Genomic DNA, 16,426 nt, shown 5'->3' with positions numbered 1-16,426 from the left:
TAGCAACAATCGAACGTACGAAGTATGCCTATTTAATTTTCTGGAATAGGTAATTTTAAGCACTAAAATGTAAAATACTTTCTTTCTTGTACGATAAAGGAGAAGTAAAATGAAAGCCTAGTAATCAGATCCTGAAGACGTCTTTGGGTATTCATACGATGTCCATCAATTTGATGTGAGAAGAGGCTCGTGCGGATTGGTGTAAGAAATTATGCAAACATATGAAAGTGGTGGTTGAAAGTCCTCTGAGAAATCTGACTAGCTATACTGGCATGCGTACCAGGAAGGGTCGCAAATATAGTTTTTAAAAAACTTGTCAGTGTGATATTACCACAGTCTCGATGCAAAATTTGATTTCTGTAGCTTTTAGGGTCTCTGAGTACTAGATGACAAAAAAGACAGATAGACTCGGCTATTGATGCTGATCAAGGATAGATACAATTTATAGGGTCGGAAAGGATTCCTGCTGTGAGATTTGCCATTACAAATTAGCACGATACCCATGTACGTATGATTTTGATCAACTGTTTATATAATTGAACGTTCATTTTGATGTATACGTACGTACTTTCTTTTTAACTCGTATCATTAAAACACTCCACTAGATTACACTATTGAATACATATTTTATTAATAGAGAAAATAAGGACACTAACCAATATTTTTGTGGTATCAAACTTTTCCGATTCTCTATAACACGCGAACGGTTTGACGTCTGATTATGGTTCATACTGTTTTGGAGCTGTGGTGTAGGTGTTGATGTAGTTTGGCGCAAAATAAACTATTAGCTTGTAACTCTTTTTGTATTGGTAATGTTTCTGATGCTGATACATTTCTTTTTCACATTACATTAATTATTTTATATATTTGCTTTCTGGTCGTTGCCTACAAATATGGGTAGCCCATATTGCGCCCTGTTGTCGTCGCAGCAGCAACTGTGGCAGTGCCGGGCGGATAATTCTGTGCATATTGAGGCGGAATGCCCATAGCCGGCCCAGCGGTTATCATAAGTTGTGGCTCCATTTGTATAATATTTTTATGTTCAGTGGTGTCATCTTCCTTTTCGCGCTGAGCCTCGTTCAACTCTAACTTATCAACTTTATTAGTGTATTCACGCAAAACCTGTCAAATGGACCACAACTGTAAATTTTAAAAACAAAATTTGAATTTGAGATGTGGCTTTACCTGTATTAAGTAGGGCATGGCAAAGTCCATAATCTTATGTTTCCATGCCAGTTCCAAAATGACATCAGGGCGCAGCAAGTCGTAGCACTTGAAATATTATTATAAAGGTAAATGGGTTAATTAGTTAAAATGTATTATTGCGTGTCTTGATACCGGTGCAACCGATACTCAGAAAGTATGTACATATAAATATGTACAATCTATGTATCTTCTTTCCACCTAATGAAAAACATTCTAGCTGAAATGTTTATAAAAGGCCGCCTACATATTGGATATATCTGTAGATGGTGCGGCAAGGCACATATAGACGAGAATGTTGTTTCTCTAACCTGATAAAGACATGCCGCAAAGCAATCGTGGGCATTCCGCTCCAGGAACCATCCTAACAACTCTTCAGCAATCTCTTGCTTGCCTGACTCAGCGGCATACTCCATAGCATCCTTGTAGAGTTTATCCTTTTTGCATAGCTCAACGCTTTGTTTCCAACGGTTATTGCCTGGAATGTAAGCGACAAATCGAGTGAAAAATGAATCGCTGTTCTGATTTATTTTCACAACTCACCCTTATATAAGTATGCAGCAATTCTACGAAATTCTGTGAGCTCATGCTTCTCGAGCTTCTGAGCCAGCGCAATGTTGTCAAAGTTATCAAAGCCGTCGATCGAGTTGCGGAGACCTTGGTAATCTTCCTCGTCGATTAAGAGACCATTAAGAGCTTCATTGATAGCTTTGTTATTGAGGGATTGTACGGAGCGCAAGTAGGGCTTGACCAAAGGCAAGTATCCGGTTTTCGAGAAGTAGTTAACAGCTCGAGTATGATCCATTCGAGGAGCCAGCACTAGGAGCATATCGTTCAGCAGCAATGGCTTAAAGTCTAAATAAAATTCGATGGCCTTGTAGTATAACTCAATATTTGCCACCTTTGTTACAATGTCTTTAAAGTGTCCCTCGCGCCACGCCTCAGTCGGGTGGGCAATCATGGCAAGCACTGCGTTGTCATATTCCTCGTACTTATCGTAGAGGAACACTAGCTCCGACCATAGATGAGCCGACTCGGCAGCTCGCAGTACTTTTGGTATATTGACGCGGGACCAGAATAGTTCCAAGTGCTCACGCATCTTTGATGGTTTAAATTTGGAGTAGAGTATGGCCAACTCGGTGAACATTCCCATATGTGCACGCTCGAGGCCCAGAGCGGACTCGAGTAGTGCTATCAGCTCATCGAAATATCCGCGGTTCTGGTAATAATTAATCAAGTCCTCCAGCTCATCGGCATGAACAACAATATGCAGGCCACACATCTGCGCTAGCCGGAACTCCTCAGCATCTACGCAAGCAAAGCAAACTTCCTTCCATGTGCGCGTCGAGTTGGCCTTTCGCGCGGAGTCAACAGCGCCCTGGAACTCCTTGAGATATACCAGTGTAATAGCCAAACGGGCAAAGTTGCTGACATTGTTATACAGGAGCTTTGCAGCGTCGTACATTCCGTCACTGAAACAGCGATCGCCAATTTTCTGTATGTCTGCGTGGTTGGGGCCCGATATGAACTCTTCAAGATCCGCCAAACGACCAGTGCGGGCGAATGCGTAAATCAATTCACTCTCAATATAAGACTCACGCGCCTTCTTGCGTGCCATTTGAAGATAGCGGACAAGGTCGTCCCACGATTCCACCTTGCTAGCCACGTCAACCACGTCCACGTAAGCACTCGGATCATCGGCCTTTATGTATGAATCAATAGCCTCCTTGACTAAGCCTTGCTGCAGTTGAGCTTTGGCCAACTGTGACCATACGGCTGACTCGTTACAGCGCTCGGCGAACTCGTTAGCCCTCTCCAAATTATTGACCTGATCAATCAGAACCTGAATGGCTGATGTATTGACATCGAACTTCTTGAAGATGGCGAATGCCTCCTCATACAATTGATTACTTATTGCAATGTTGGCTATGTCCGGTGCATCGTAATTGTCCAGTCGGTTGATATAATCCATAACGCGTGTACGATCAGCTTTAATGGCAGTGAGTATGAGCAGGTTCTGCAGATTTCGATGGTCGCTGAACACCGAAGAGTCCAATATGATCTTTTCCAGCAATTCAATCAGTTCATTGGGTAAGTCAGCAGTCATGAATGCCTTTACTGTCACCGAAATGTCGTCGGGATCCTGTGTTTCTGACAGAGCAGTCTGAACGACTTGATCAATCAGCTGGCGCTTGTACGGATTGGCCTCAGACAGGACCTCCGCCCAGAGTTCGGCATCACGTCGTGCCACCAAATAACGAGCTTCACTTTTAAATAGCGAGTTTTCGTTGCAGACGGCAATCAATTCGCGATCGCACTGGCCCCGTTCGTAGGCAACACAGGCCAGATGAGGGTCCCGCTTTTCACAGTAGCGACCGACCACGCGGCTGTCATAGTACTGATTCTCTTTGAGGAAACGTTCTGGGTTGTTATTGGAATCGATGTAAATCTTGGCCAAGGCATTGTGTGTTGCGGGCTCAACGCAGCCTTCGTGGACACGAGACTCAAGCCAGGGAAGTAGAAGCTTTAGGCGATTACGCTTTTCAACCTCCTCCACCAGTTCGTCTGTAGAGAATTGACCCTTGACCACTAGTATGAGATTTTTGATGATATCCTCACTGCAGTCGACGTCAAGCAATCCACCCACAACAACTGGCAGGCGAGAAGGGTTTACCTTCTGTACGTATATCTCTATATACTTTTGGAGATTGTTGCGGTATAAATACAGCACCAGATCGTGGACAAAGTCGAACCGATCACAAACAATAATCAGCGGAAGTTGATCAGTCAGCTTAGCTTCCTTCAAGAAATTCTTCACGCGCTCCGGGTTATAGCAGTTCGATTCACGACAAATCCGTTCCACCTCTTTTATCTGGTTAGTCTTACAGGCGGCCTGAATGTATTTGAAGTGTACCTCTGGATCCTGTGAGAAGTTAACAATGCTGCTTAGAAAATAGAACAGCCCGTCGTAGCTTTTAAAGCTCTCAAATAGATCAATAAGCGCCTTGGTGGTCAACTGCTCATGGTACTTGGTGGCAATTTGTACACAGATTTGTAAATTCTGACGTAGATTTGCTGTCAACATAGCCTTCAGACATTCCAGAGAGTCCTCCACCGATAATGTGCCAAAAAAGCTAACCAGCCACTCAGCATTTAGCATATGTGTGTGGACGACGGCCCGCTTTATATCGTAAAGATCCGTGTAGTGCTCTAGGGCACGCTGCAGCAAACCTGCCTTTTCACACAGCTGGGCGATGTGTGCCCGATCGTAGTGGGTGAACATTGCATTACCAAGTATGGCGTCGGCCACCTGTGGGGCAGACATGAGATTCATTTCAAGCAATCGTGTCTGCAGGGCACCCTCGGCCGGACGATTGTGCTTCAGAGCATCTAACAAAAATGCCGTGCACTGTTGTACCATGGAGTGTTCCATGAAGATGTCTACAGTCTGATTGATATCCGCCAGGGGCTCTTCCTCTGCCACAAGCATAGATGCGAAACCAGCACCTTGCTCGGGATTGCTACGCATCACCGAACGCAGCAGGAAAATATAGTCTGGTGTATAGTTAACCTTCTTGGCGTAAAGCACAATCTTTTGAAATTGTCCCGTTTCCGCAAAGCACTGAATCACTTTATTGGGAACATTGGCACGCAAATAAATGGAGAGCGCTAGCGTGAGGTCTGATGCCTTGACGAGATCACCTAGTTCTTCGCTGCACTCAAGCTTTTCCTCCTTCAGCCATTTTTCGCAAAGTTGCTTCTTGCCTTGCAGCAGAACTGGACGACACAGCTCCAAAGACTCAAACTTGTTTAACTTTCCCTGGTCGAGCAGAATACCAAAGTACTGCAGTAGAGGTGGGGTCGTCGAGCCTGCCGGTGTTTGCACTTGTTGAAATCGTTGAATGGTCTGAGGCGTGCGAAGAATGGCTTTGGGAGCCAGCGCAGCAACTTTAGCAGCTTCAGCGAACTGGCCAGCAGTGAACAGCTTGTTGAACTTGCGGACAAAAAGATCCTCGGCTCCGGCTAAATTGTTTCGTACAGCCATTCGCAGGGCCAAATCGGGGTTTTGCAAAACAGTGTTTATGTAAGGAATGATCTGCTCTTCGTCAACGGTTACAGATAGCACCTGACCCTTGCGATTGACGCCAATAATTCCACCGCTAACCTCGTGCGGAGCAGTCACAAAAATTGTATCGGCCGATATGCGATTCATGTATATGCACGTGGCAGTCTCCATGTCGTACAAATGAATATATCCATATTTGGTTATCAAATATATGGTATCGTACTTAGCGGAGACCTGCATGGCCACTGGAAAATCATTCTGAGCTTCCGGTGGGAAGAAGACGTCGACAGCCTTTTTGGCAAAAGGCTGGTTACCATTAGGCGGCGTACCGACCTCAATGATGTGAAGCTTGCCGCCTGTGGAAGTACGCACTGCGAAGCAAAAAAGTGTCGTCGGTTCCTTGTTTCCTTCGATTTTAAAAGTCGCGAAACTGGCTGCATGACCTTCGATGGCCTGCGAGACCTTACGCTCCACGGAATACAACTGCATGGCGCCGGCAACACGGCTGGGAAGTGCCGATATGCCAACCAGAAGCAGCCATTGCTGTGTTGCATTACAGCGATAATTGATTATCTGACACCCATTGAGGGAGGAATGTCTATCAAACATTTTTTGTGGCATCGAGTCGCCTTCCATAGACCAATGAAAAACGCTCGTCTCCGTCACCAATGCTAGAGTGTTCAAAGATATCCATTTCCAGAACACAACATCTTCATTCATCGTGTGCGCCTTCATTTTTGATTTCATCTCAATGTTAAAAATCTGCAACGTCTTTTGTGCTACGGGGGAAAAATGGATAATTGCTTTAAGTATTTTAAAGCTTTAGAATTTGGTCTTACCTTTCAGAGCAATGACTTTGCTTGCTGGATTCATAATTGCAGAGTCCGCTGAAATGGGACGACGCGTGGGGTTGGTCGAATCGTTCATGTCAATGATGACTACTTGGGCGGTATCATTAACTTTCTCGCGCACACAAATAAACTTGTCCGACTCCATCGTGAGCGTGCTGAATGAGAACGAGTTTGCGTTGATCCCGACATTTGTGAGCTATTGGAAAAAGGTTCGTATTACTCTTAAGTCTTGATACACATATATTAAGAAATGAAAAAATAAATTTATCGATCAGTTTAGATATGTTTGTACATATCTTAACATAGGTACGGGATTGTGGTAATTCATAGTATATTATCACTATTCATCCCATAATCCTAATGCAAAATGTAAGCATATATTTCGTTTGAAAATACGATTAAATTGCATAATTAACTTCATAAAGAACAATGTTTGTCCAAACCCTGCAATATGCATGCCTTCGATTTCGGCAAAGTGTGACCAAGGGTGGCCGACACTCCAGGACACTCTAGGACTGGATTATAATTTATTATTTTATTTTATTTTTTTTTAATATTATTTCTTTCACTTTTAGTAAAGAATTGTTCATTTTACGCCCACTAATGCTTTGCTTTATCCACCCACCAAAAGCCCGTAAAATTAAATTTTAAAACTAACCCGCAAACTCATGCTTAGCATGTTGACATGAACTGCATTACCGGCGCACTGCTTCAACCAAGTTCTTCTCGATACGATATACGATACAAATCAACAATCTGTCAGCTTATACCACGGGCTACGAATTGATTTTTTTTTTTATTTGTTGCTGTTGGCGCCTAGTTGCTAGCTAACAAAGCGTTTTTCGATCCTTACACCATAACTAGGTCAAATTATGATTTTTTTTATTTTTTCTATCGGACAAACCTGCAACATGACGGCCGAAATCAAAACAAAGAACTGCATGTTCTTGCTCATTCTCTCTCGCCTCGTTCAGTATGCGACACTGAGAAAGAGTGGCTGATAAAGGGCGTGTTGGTGCGAGAAGTTATGTAGATTTTAAAGTCGGAAAAATAATCATACATACATACATAAATACGTAGAACATTCATTGATTCTGATCGAGAATATTAGTATATACTTTATGGTGTTGGAAACTTTCACTTCAGTGCGTTAATTTCTTTGACCAATATCTAATATTATATAGGCAAATATAGAGCTTTCAAATTTTTTGACAGAAGGTTTTCATTGCTGTTGCAGTTATCATCAGATTTGTATGATCAAATAGAGTTTATTTTTTCTCAAGAAGAAGCTTATAAGCTGAGAGATTAGAGTAGTTTTCCAAGTCGTATGGACAAACGGACTCACATAGTTTTATAGAATATATGTATGTATGTATGTACATATGTACTTTACATAGTCGCCATTTCACTTGTCGTGGACCTTTAAATTTGTTTCCAATCTAGTGAAACAAAATAACGCCCACAATTAAACCTGGCATTAACTTCCAGACTTACATACATACATATTTATGCACTGAAAATCAAATTTGTTCATTTTTAATTCCCAGTTGATTTGCAAGTTTCCGGTAAAATAGATTTTTGATTTTTAAAAGATCAACAAGTGATTTTCCATCCCCTCAGACCCATGGTTACTTGAATACATATGCATGCCCAACGCTAAATTGGAATGCGAGCTATGCATGTTTGTATGTACGTACATATGTACCTACAAACCAATTGGATGCACAAATCTGACATCTCTCGCGCACCACCGGCGTAAGAAACGTCAGGCAGTGCGATCGTTAACAACTCACCTGTAAATGCTCCTGAAAGCGAATAGGTAGCGGTTGCGTCATCTTGGACAGACTTTAGTTCTAGGGATTCCTTTAGATTCCTCCTTTAATTCACAAATGTAAATACGTATTCTGGATGAAAAAAGATTATAGAGGTATTTTGGTATTTATTCAAATAACGTATAATGCGTAAAGATAAATACATGTTCAAATGTTTTGTTTAGGAAATATCTCACGTTTTCTTTGTGCAGTGGTCGTTGTTTTTCTTTGTTAGCCTTGCCGATATTTATTTATTTTTTTTTATTTCAGAGTGCTACAATTTTACGAAAGGAGATACATACATACATTTATGTACATAAAAGTCGTTACGGACACAGCAAAACGAAACTAAAACTGTTGTGTTCACTCGTTTGATGACTTTCAATAAATTACATCTATTCCTTTTCATTGAAGAAAAAATCAAATAAATTAAGAAAACACACACCTACATATGTATGTAAGTACACGCGAGAGCGAGATGTATGAAAAGAAATGAGAAAGCACTATCGACCGATTACTCGTTGCTCACCACAGTCAGCCATGTTGAGTTGAGCTATTAACAATTAGTCATCCACTAACACATTTACACATCACACAGCTTCAAGTGAAAAAAAAAATAGGGAAAATAAACCAATTTTTAATTTATTCACAAACAAATGACAAAAATATGGATTATTTAATTATATTTTTATGCAAACACTGACTCGGCTCTTTACACAAGCAAACTGGCAGTACTGCCATATGCCACATAAACAAAATAAAATCAGCTTGCTTACATAAAAAAAATTGATTACCCTATCCCTAGTTATCAGAGCACTTAAGAGCAAAATCCTTGATTTGTAACAGCGATTATCATAAGTTTAATTTAAATAAGAAGCGTACAATTATTTTGTTGTCTTTTACACTCAGAAGCACAACTCGGGAGATGACAATTCAATTCGGATTTGGCTTTAGCACATATTGTATTATTTAGAACCAAGTGTGACCGCGGATTTTTCGATGAAATATACTGTTTGAGTTTCATAAGTATGCCGAAATATACCTCTAGTTTTTAAAATATACCGTCAATACATTTCGCTCGGTGCCCAGTATGACCAATGTGGGTAAAGTGCATGCTCCACGGTTACACTTTTTTATGTTTGCTTGCAAAATTAAATCTGTTATAAATTCATGTTTTTAATGAATGCAGCCAGGGGTGTATTATTTGAGAGTGGATATGGAGCTTGGTGTAGAACAATGTATGTGGAAAGTGCCGCACTATTGGATAGGCCCGTTCCGGCGGAACAGAAATTCAATTAGAAAAGCTGGCAGCAAAATCATGTATGATTTCTAATCGATTCTTTAATTTTTTTAGCGTCGATCAACCAATTTTGGTTCAGCCATTTCTCCATAATTCCAGTACTTATATGCGCTAAATTTTCTGGTCACAGAAAGTGCCATATATTCGCTCGGTGGCCAGTATGACCAAAGTGGGCAAAGTGCATGTTCTCCGGTTACACAGTTTTATGTTTGCTTACAAAATGAAATCTGATACAAATTCAAGTTTTAGATGAAAACAGCAATGGGTGCATTATTTGAGACTGGATATAGAGCTTGGTGGAGAACAATACATGGAGAAAGTATAGAATTATTGGATAAGTCCGTCCTTATCGGTTCTTATCGTTTCCATATTAATATCATCTGGGATTAACACGGGTATTTATTCCGAGCGACAATGGCTTAAATTACGAATTCGTATAAATAATCCCAAATTTTCTAAACTCTGAATGTCTAGAATATGCCATGTGATTTTTCAACTTTTAGATTTAACATTCTAAATTGTTTCTACATATGTCATCTATGTACATCTGCATCACTTCTCACACGAATTTTTATCTCGACCCGCTTCGACAGAGCAACACATCGCACGAGGCAGGGTGTGCGAACGAGAGAGAATGATTTTTTTCATTCCGGCTATAATAATCCAATCTGACCCCAATTCGGGAAACTCATAGATATGGACATTCTCTACCGAACTGCGTTTCTGGTTTTCCCTTATCTTTAAAATTGCGGATGCCACATATTATCCTTTGTGTGATTGGAAGGGCGGGGCTTAGTTTGGAAATACACTTGTAACAGTGTGATATTACAGAAGCTTGGCACATATGTACATATAGCGATATAAATTTGGTCGGAAATGTTTACATGTTATATATTCATACTCATACTTCATACTATTCATACGAGTACCGGGTACAAATATACGAGAAGAATGGTTCTAACCTGTACATTGATACAGAGTTAAATGCATCGAAACGCTCAAGTTAGTTACATACATACATACGTACATATTGTATGTAACGCACAGAAGGAAACGTTTCCTTCTCTGGAGTCGCAGAGAATAACCAATCTCGTAGATTGCCGACTCTAGATCAGATCGGATCATTATTATTTTTTTTTTTTTGAGGTTTTAAGTTACCGCTCTACCCTTAGGTAGAGGGGAATTATTTGGCCACCCGCCTTTCAAGGGGGAAATCGCCACGTCGTAATATGTAACTTGGTTACAGCTTTGCTCCAATACTTACCTGGCGTAGAGGTTCGGATCATTATTATAGCCAGAATGAACAACTTAAAATGTATCTGTTCCTGCGGTTCCCCCATTCCCCGCGGTTACTCATTCTCATTCATACTCTCTCTCACCACACTCTCTTCATCTTGAAATGTACGCATGACAGGAATGACAAGTGTAGCGGAATTAAATATTTTAAAATCTGGCTAAGTCTCAGGTATACAAGCAAGGCCTCGTCGCACAACGTTCCCGATCGTTAATATTTCACATCGTTATTATATTTTTGAAATTACCATTAAAACACGAGAAAAAAGAAACGTTTATTTAGTAGGCTTTAAAGTTTATTTGTGTTAATTTTGTCTTTTACGTATATGTTAAAAATTCACCGTTTTTGTTGTTGGTGGACTAAGCGACATAAACTATATTGGAAACAAATGTTTAAGCAAAAAATACATGTTTAATTTATTGTTGAAAACAAATTTAAGAAAAATGTACGTAAAAGAGAATGTTTTCTGTTAAGGAATATAAACTTATTTATAAATACGCGCTGGATATCTGTGTGCCAGTAGATTAGTTCTATTATTAAGATTTAATCGTATACAGTATTGATAGTATGCTATTCTGACCAGACTAACACACACACGCAGGACAGTAGTCACATATATGTAAGTATACATAGTGTATTAGTTTTCCCAGATAAAGTGGCAATCAATTTAAATAGATTTATAGATATTTTAATAAATTTTATTTTCAAGGGCTAAGATCCTGGTGGAGGTTAGGATCGTAGCCACCCATGCTGTTGTCGTACGGTTGCTGCTGATCGTAGCCTCCGGAGCCCATGGTGTAACCCATTGAATCCTGTGGCGGAGCTGGTGACATCATTGGTGTTGTCGTACCACTAGGCGGACCCGCCATCGAATAGGGGGAAGCGCCTGCTGCCTTTTTGGCTGCATACAAATTGGCCTCTTCTTGTGCCTTACCAATGTTCTTCTTATAACGAATGCGTTTATTGCCAAACCAATTGGATACTTGAGACACCTGGTGTTAGATGAGATTATATCTTAGCTTTGCAATATTGTTAAGTTTATTTCCAAAACTCACCGTTATGCCGCACTTACGCGCCAGCTCCTCCTTGGCCTCTTCGGATGGATATGGGTTACTCAAATGACTATAAAAATACTCATTGAGGATTTCAGATGCCTGCTTGCTAAAGTTACGCCGCTTCCGACGTGCGTCTAGAAAGCGCGAACGAAGGATCATCACAGCTTCGCATGTAGACTGCTTCAGCTGCATTTGGATGGAGCTGAACTTTTTGTGTATGATCTGAACCATTCGCTCGATTTCTTTGGGTGTAATGGGTCTGCGTCAAAGAAAAAGAGTACATTATTCAACATATACTAATAAGTCACTAATACTTATAAGTCACATCCTCAATGTTATTACCTAGTTCGACTCTGCTCACGCAGAAGATTCATAACGTGCGTAGTGAACTCGTTACAAGCCTGCTCATATTTCTCGAGCTCTTGGTGATAGATCTGACGAATCTGCGCCAACTTTGCGCGATAGTCTGAGTGCTCAATGGCATTGTCAGCACCATCAATTGACAGCGATCCACCCTGACTGGCGGCCGCTGCGGATGCAGCCGCTGCGCCTCCACCGCCTTTTTCGGGACCAGCAACGCCCTCGGCTATCAGCATGTTATCTAGGCGCATCAGCTGTGGATCTGGTGGCTCTTCTTCCTGAGTATTGCGAATTGAGAGAACTGTAACAAATTCAAATAAATTAAAAAATGTTGTGGTTATTTAATCAAAAATTACATTTTATAATGGTCGGCCTATCTTTTAAGCTACTCGAAGGACACACCCAACATAAAAATCACAAAAACAGCTGAACACAAAAATTGTGCCAAGTGACGTCCAGAAAATATAGAATGACCTTTCCTCGGGACAATAATTGGTCATTTGCCTTTTAAACTTCTCCTGTTTGCTGATAATTGTTTTCGTTTAATGTTAATGATTAACTCAATGTTTTTGTTTCCAAAATGTCCAATAAATATTTTGCATAGCTTCTGCAAATGTGTGAAGAAATATGAAGATATTTTAAGCTGAATATATTCTTTTTGTCTTTTAGGGTAGAAATATATGCATATTAATGGCTTGTAAAAAACTTCATCTGTAACTAAAGAATTACCAAAATAATTACCAAGTGCCATAAACATCATCCACACCTGCCCTTCCTCACACCCAATCAACCACTAAAAACAGCCCATATACCATATCCAGATTATATAGAAAATAGAAATGGCAAAACTGCAATTTTTAACTTATTGACATGCAAATATAAAGAAGGCCAAGAAAAGTGAATGTCACAATCTGTGTTGTCAATGATATCACAAATCCTAAAACATCTGTTAAAGTTGACGAAAGAAAATAGTTCCTAAATTAAAATCACAAGGCGCGTGTAAGCATAGCAAAAGTAAAAATAATAAAAAGAATAATATTCACTTAAATCTCGCTATAAATAATTGTAAGTAAGCGAAGAAGAACCCCGAGGAAAATTATTATAAATAATTTCTTAACTTCTAGAAAAGATAAAATAAATGTATCTTAGCAAGTTTAAAGTCGTAAAGGAAACCCATTCAGACGACTCAAGCTCGAATAGCTTTGAAAATTGGTCAACATGCAGTGAATTAGCCGAGGAGCATAAAAAAAAACGAAATTCCTGTCCCATGTGACAGCTATTGCCCTCTTCCATATGTTAAGAGTGAGCAAGCCGACAGAGAAAACCCCGAAAGTTTCACAAAAATTGGCGTGAGCACCAGCATGGAGGAGAATTTAGACGAAATAAATTCAACTAGCTCAGATAATTCATGGATCCCCATGCGTATAACTATTAGCTGCCTAACACAAAAATTCCTGAGCCTGTGGCGTTGGGCCGCCAAGTGAAATTAAGAAAATATAGAATGATCTTTCCCCGGGACAATAATTGGTCATTTGACTTTTAAACTTCTGTTTTCTGATCATTTTCTTTCGTTTAATGTAAATGTTTATCTCAATGTTTTTGTTTCTAAAATTTTCAAACTATATTTAGCTTAGCTTCTGCAAATGTGTTTATCGAGATGTATTTAATAAAATGATAACAAATGCTTTAATAAATGAGCCACTAAACACAATGTAGGTGATAATTGATTTTTTCTATGCAAGAAAGAAGGAAATGTGCAAAATATCCTTGAGATAGATTGAAAACTGGTACGTGTGCAGAGGCTCATAACGTTTCACTGGGTTATAATACCTTCAACTTCGAATAAGAACCTCAACATACATATGTACCTATAATCTACCGGCCTTCTCCGGACAGACTTTGTTATTGATGGCAATACAACTTACCAGTTTTTTCCTTAATTTCGCACAGTACCGAGAATAGAGCCGGCTTCATTCGATGACAGTTCAGCGTGTGCTTCCTGGCCTGCGCCTCGTCCAGAGACTGCTCAGAGATGCTCATGATTTGCTGCAATATCTCGCCAATGTCCTTTTGCTTCCGGACTTCGTTCTCGTTGCCAGCATTCTGGCCATCATCCTGACCAGATAGGCCGTAGCCCTGCGGGGCCATCATACCGCCAGTGTGAGCCATCATGCGATTGGGATCCTCCATGACGGGTCAAAAGATCACCCACTTACAGCAGAAATAAATATCTACAAAATTCGTAATATATGTATATAAATAGTTGTATAACTGCAGTAGATTTTTCAGGCAAAAACATATTATATGGAGCGCTTTTACATAGAATTCTCTAATCGATTTTTTTCTTCATTATATTAAAATAAATTACCTTAAGGAAATAGTTCTAGATATAATTTGTAGATATGTAACATAACATAATGATATGTTACATTTACACACAATTGAGTTACCACCGAACCGGTGATAAAAGGAGATAGCGATAGGGAGTCATCGATAAGGAAAGTCGTTTTTGGGGAACAACTGCGAAAAGTTGAACGCAGCTGGGTAGATTTTGTTAATTGTACCCTTTGAAAAATACATTATAATCTATAACCTTAACAACAAACTGAGTAATCGATAATATATTATAAATCTTACATGCCGGTTTCAAGTTTTTTCATTTGAAAAATTCTAAATCTTTCCAAGACAACCACGCACACTCTCCATTTAGCTCCTTTGGATGGTTTTCTTATTTAGATTATCAGTTAGTGAGATAAACGAACATTACTACGACCACATTATGATCTTATGGGGGGAATGCCAAATTCATTATAATAATTGGATTTCCGGAAACCAGAGTAAGGACAAGTGGTTCAAAAATAAATGGCTAAAATTCGATTGAAGCTTGGACAGGACCTTACTTACTTATATCAGTTGGTATTAACGACGTAATGAAAACAAAATCAACTAAGAACTAAATATTAGACCTTAAGAAACATGTAGAGCATAAAACATGGGTTTTAATTTGACTTTGTTTTATTTTTTCTATTAAAAAAATACAACTATTTCATTGAAGAGCAGTTTTCATGGGTATTTGTCCAGAGTCATTTGAACAAGAAGATGGAGAAAATGTATCAAAATGTATTTTGGTTTCTAATGTTTTCATGTCAGGCTTTCTAAAGAGGTATCACTTGTTATTTGGGATGAACCGAAACGTCTCAAAAATAGTTTTGAAAGTGATCAGGTGCGGCACTACTATTTCATTGAACACAGCTGTATGTACATATATATTATTATTGGTCGCCGACGTGATCTTCCTTAATGGCTTTTTCATTTCAATTCATTAATGAGAGTATTGATATTACATATCTACTGCAAACCATAAAAGCGGCAACAGTCGAACAAACTTTGTTACTGATTGTGTTCAAATCTTTGCTGAAGTAAAAACGTTTTAAAATTGTCTTAATTGTCCATTGAAATTCTTACTCGACGTATCCTACAAGTCATTATAAGGCTTTTTACCTTAATTTCATCGCTCTGGTACCACGCACTTAAACCAAAAGATACATATGCAAAATTATAACATCAATGATGGTTTTCCACAAATGCATACATATGTACATACACACCAACATAAAAACATGTTTTTAATGCACATCATTTTATAGGAGCCACACTATATGTTGCATATCTTACACTATATTTTCATACACTTTTTTCATATGGGAATGAACAACATGTAAATATGTACATATGAATGCACTTAAATGTGTATATACAATTTTACATACCAGTAAAAAAATATGTATGCATATTTATTTTTACTAGATAACTTCCAACACTATATTATAACCAGCATATAATAGTATAAAATAAAATTATCTGAATTTCAAACTCACATCCTTGTTTGGGGCGTGTGTTTGATGGATGCTCAGTGTTTAACTTACATAAAAGATAGTTCTATTATATATTTTCCTTTGTGTTGTTGATATTCCTAAGTCCTCTTAAGTTTTAATGAGTCATATGTGTGTGCTTTTAATAAAAAAAATAGTTAATGTTCGTTTCTGATTATGAATTTCTACAAAGCAAATATTTTCATACAGCACAAGAACTGGAAAAATAATTTACCAACAAAAATTATGCTGTGTATACGCTTGAAAACAATCGAACTGGTTGCTGACAATACGATAAATACATATTGAACATTGTCTTTTATTTTCTGGAGAAAATATCACTATCGATATTTTTTTCAACTAAAGCGCAGTACCATGGCTGAGCACATCCAGGGGGAACGGTGGGAATTCTTCAATGATGTCAACTGCCTGTTCCCACTGGAACTATACCCCATATATGAAAAAAAATTGTCAACAACAATATGTTGTAGCAGAAAATTTGTGTCATATTTTATTTTATTTTTATCAAAAACTTTGCGACAAATTGTCAATGCTCCGTTTTACGTATCTAATGCAAACATCCACAAAGATCTGAATATTCCAACCATTAAAGA

General features: G+C 39.0%; 2 protein-coding genes across 2 annotated transcripts; both read right to left on the bottom strand.

Moving 5' to 3' along the window:
* Positions 1-697: 697 nt before the first annotated feature.
* On the bottom strand, positions 698-8,293 carry LOC117588807 (clathrin heavy chain). The gene is made up of 7 exons (XM_034280323.1): positions 8,129-8,293; positions 7,914-8,024; positions 6,109-6,316; positions 1,747-6,048; positions 1,515-1,681; positions 1,186-1,272; positions 698-1,122 (listed from the first exon to the last, which is right to left on the bottom strand). Exons 2-7 carry the CDS (start codon positions 7,953-7,955, stop codon positions 886-888), a joined length of 5,043 nt encoding a protein of 1,680 aa, XP_034136214.1. The 5' UTR covers positions 7,956-8,024; positions 8,129-8,293; the 3' UTR covers positions 698-885.
* Positions 8,294-10,935: 2,642 nt separating this feature from the next.
* Positions 10,936-15,957, bottom strand: LOC117588495 (homeobox protein extradenticle). Its single transcript, XM_034279805.1, has 5 exons — positions 15,867-15,957; positions 13,866-14,171; positions 11,923-12,241; positions 11,581-11,839; positions 10,936-11,517 (listed from the first exon to the last, which is right to left on the bottom strand). Exons 2-5 carry the CDS (start codon positions 14,128-14,130, stop codon positions 11,230-11,232), a joined length of 1,131 nt encoding a protein of 376 aa, XP_034135696.1. The 5' UTR covers positions 14,131-14,171; positions 15,867-15,957; the 3' UTR covers positions 10,936-11,229.
* Positions 15,958-16,426: the final 469 nt, after the last annotated feature.

This window comes from Drosophila guanche, unplaced genomic scaffold, assembly GCF_900245975.1.
Source record: "Drosophila guanche unplaced genomic scaffold, DGUA_6, whole genome shotgun sequence".
NCBI lineage: Eukaryota > Metazoa > Arthropoda > Insecta > Diptera > Drosophilidae > Drosophila > Drosophila guanche.
Note: the sequence above shows the minus strand (reverse complement) of the source record. Positions and strands in the feature narration are given on the sequence as shown.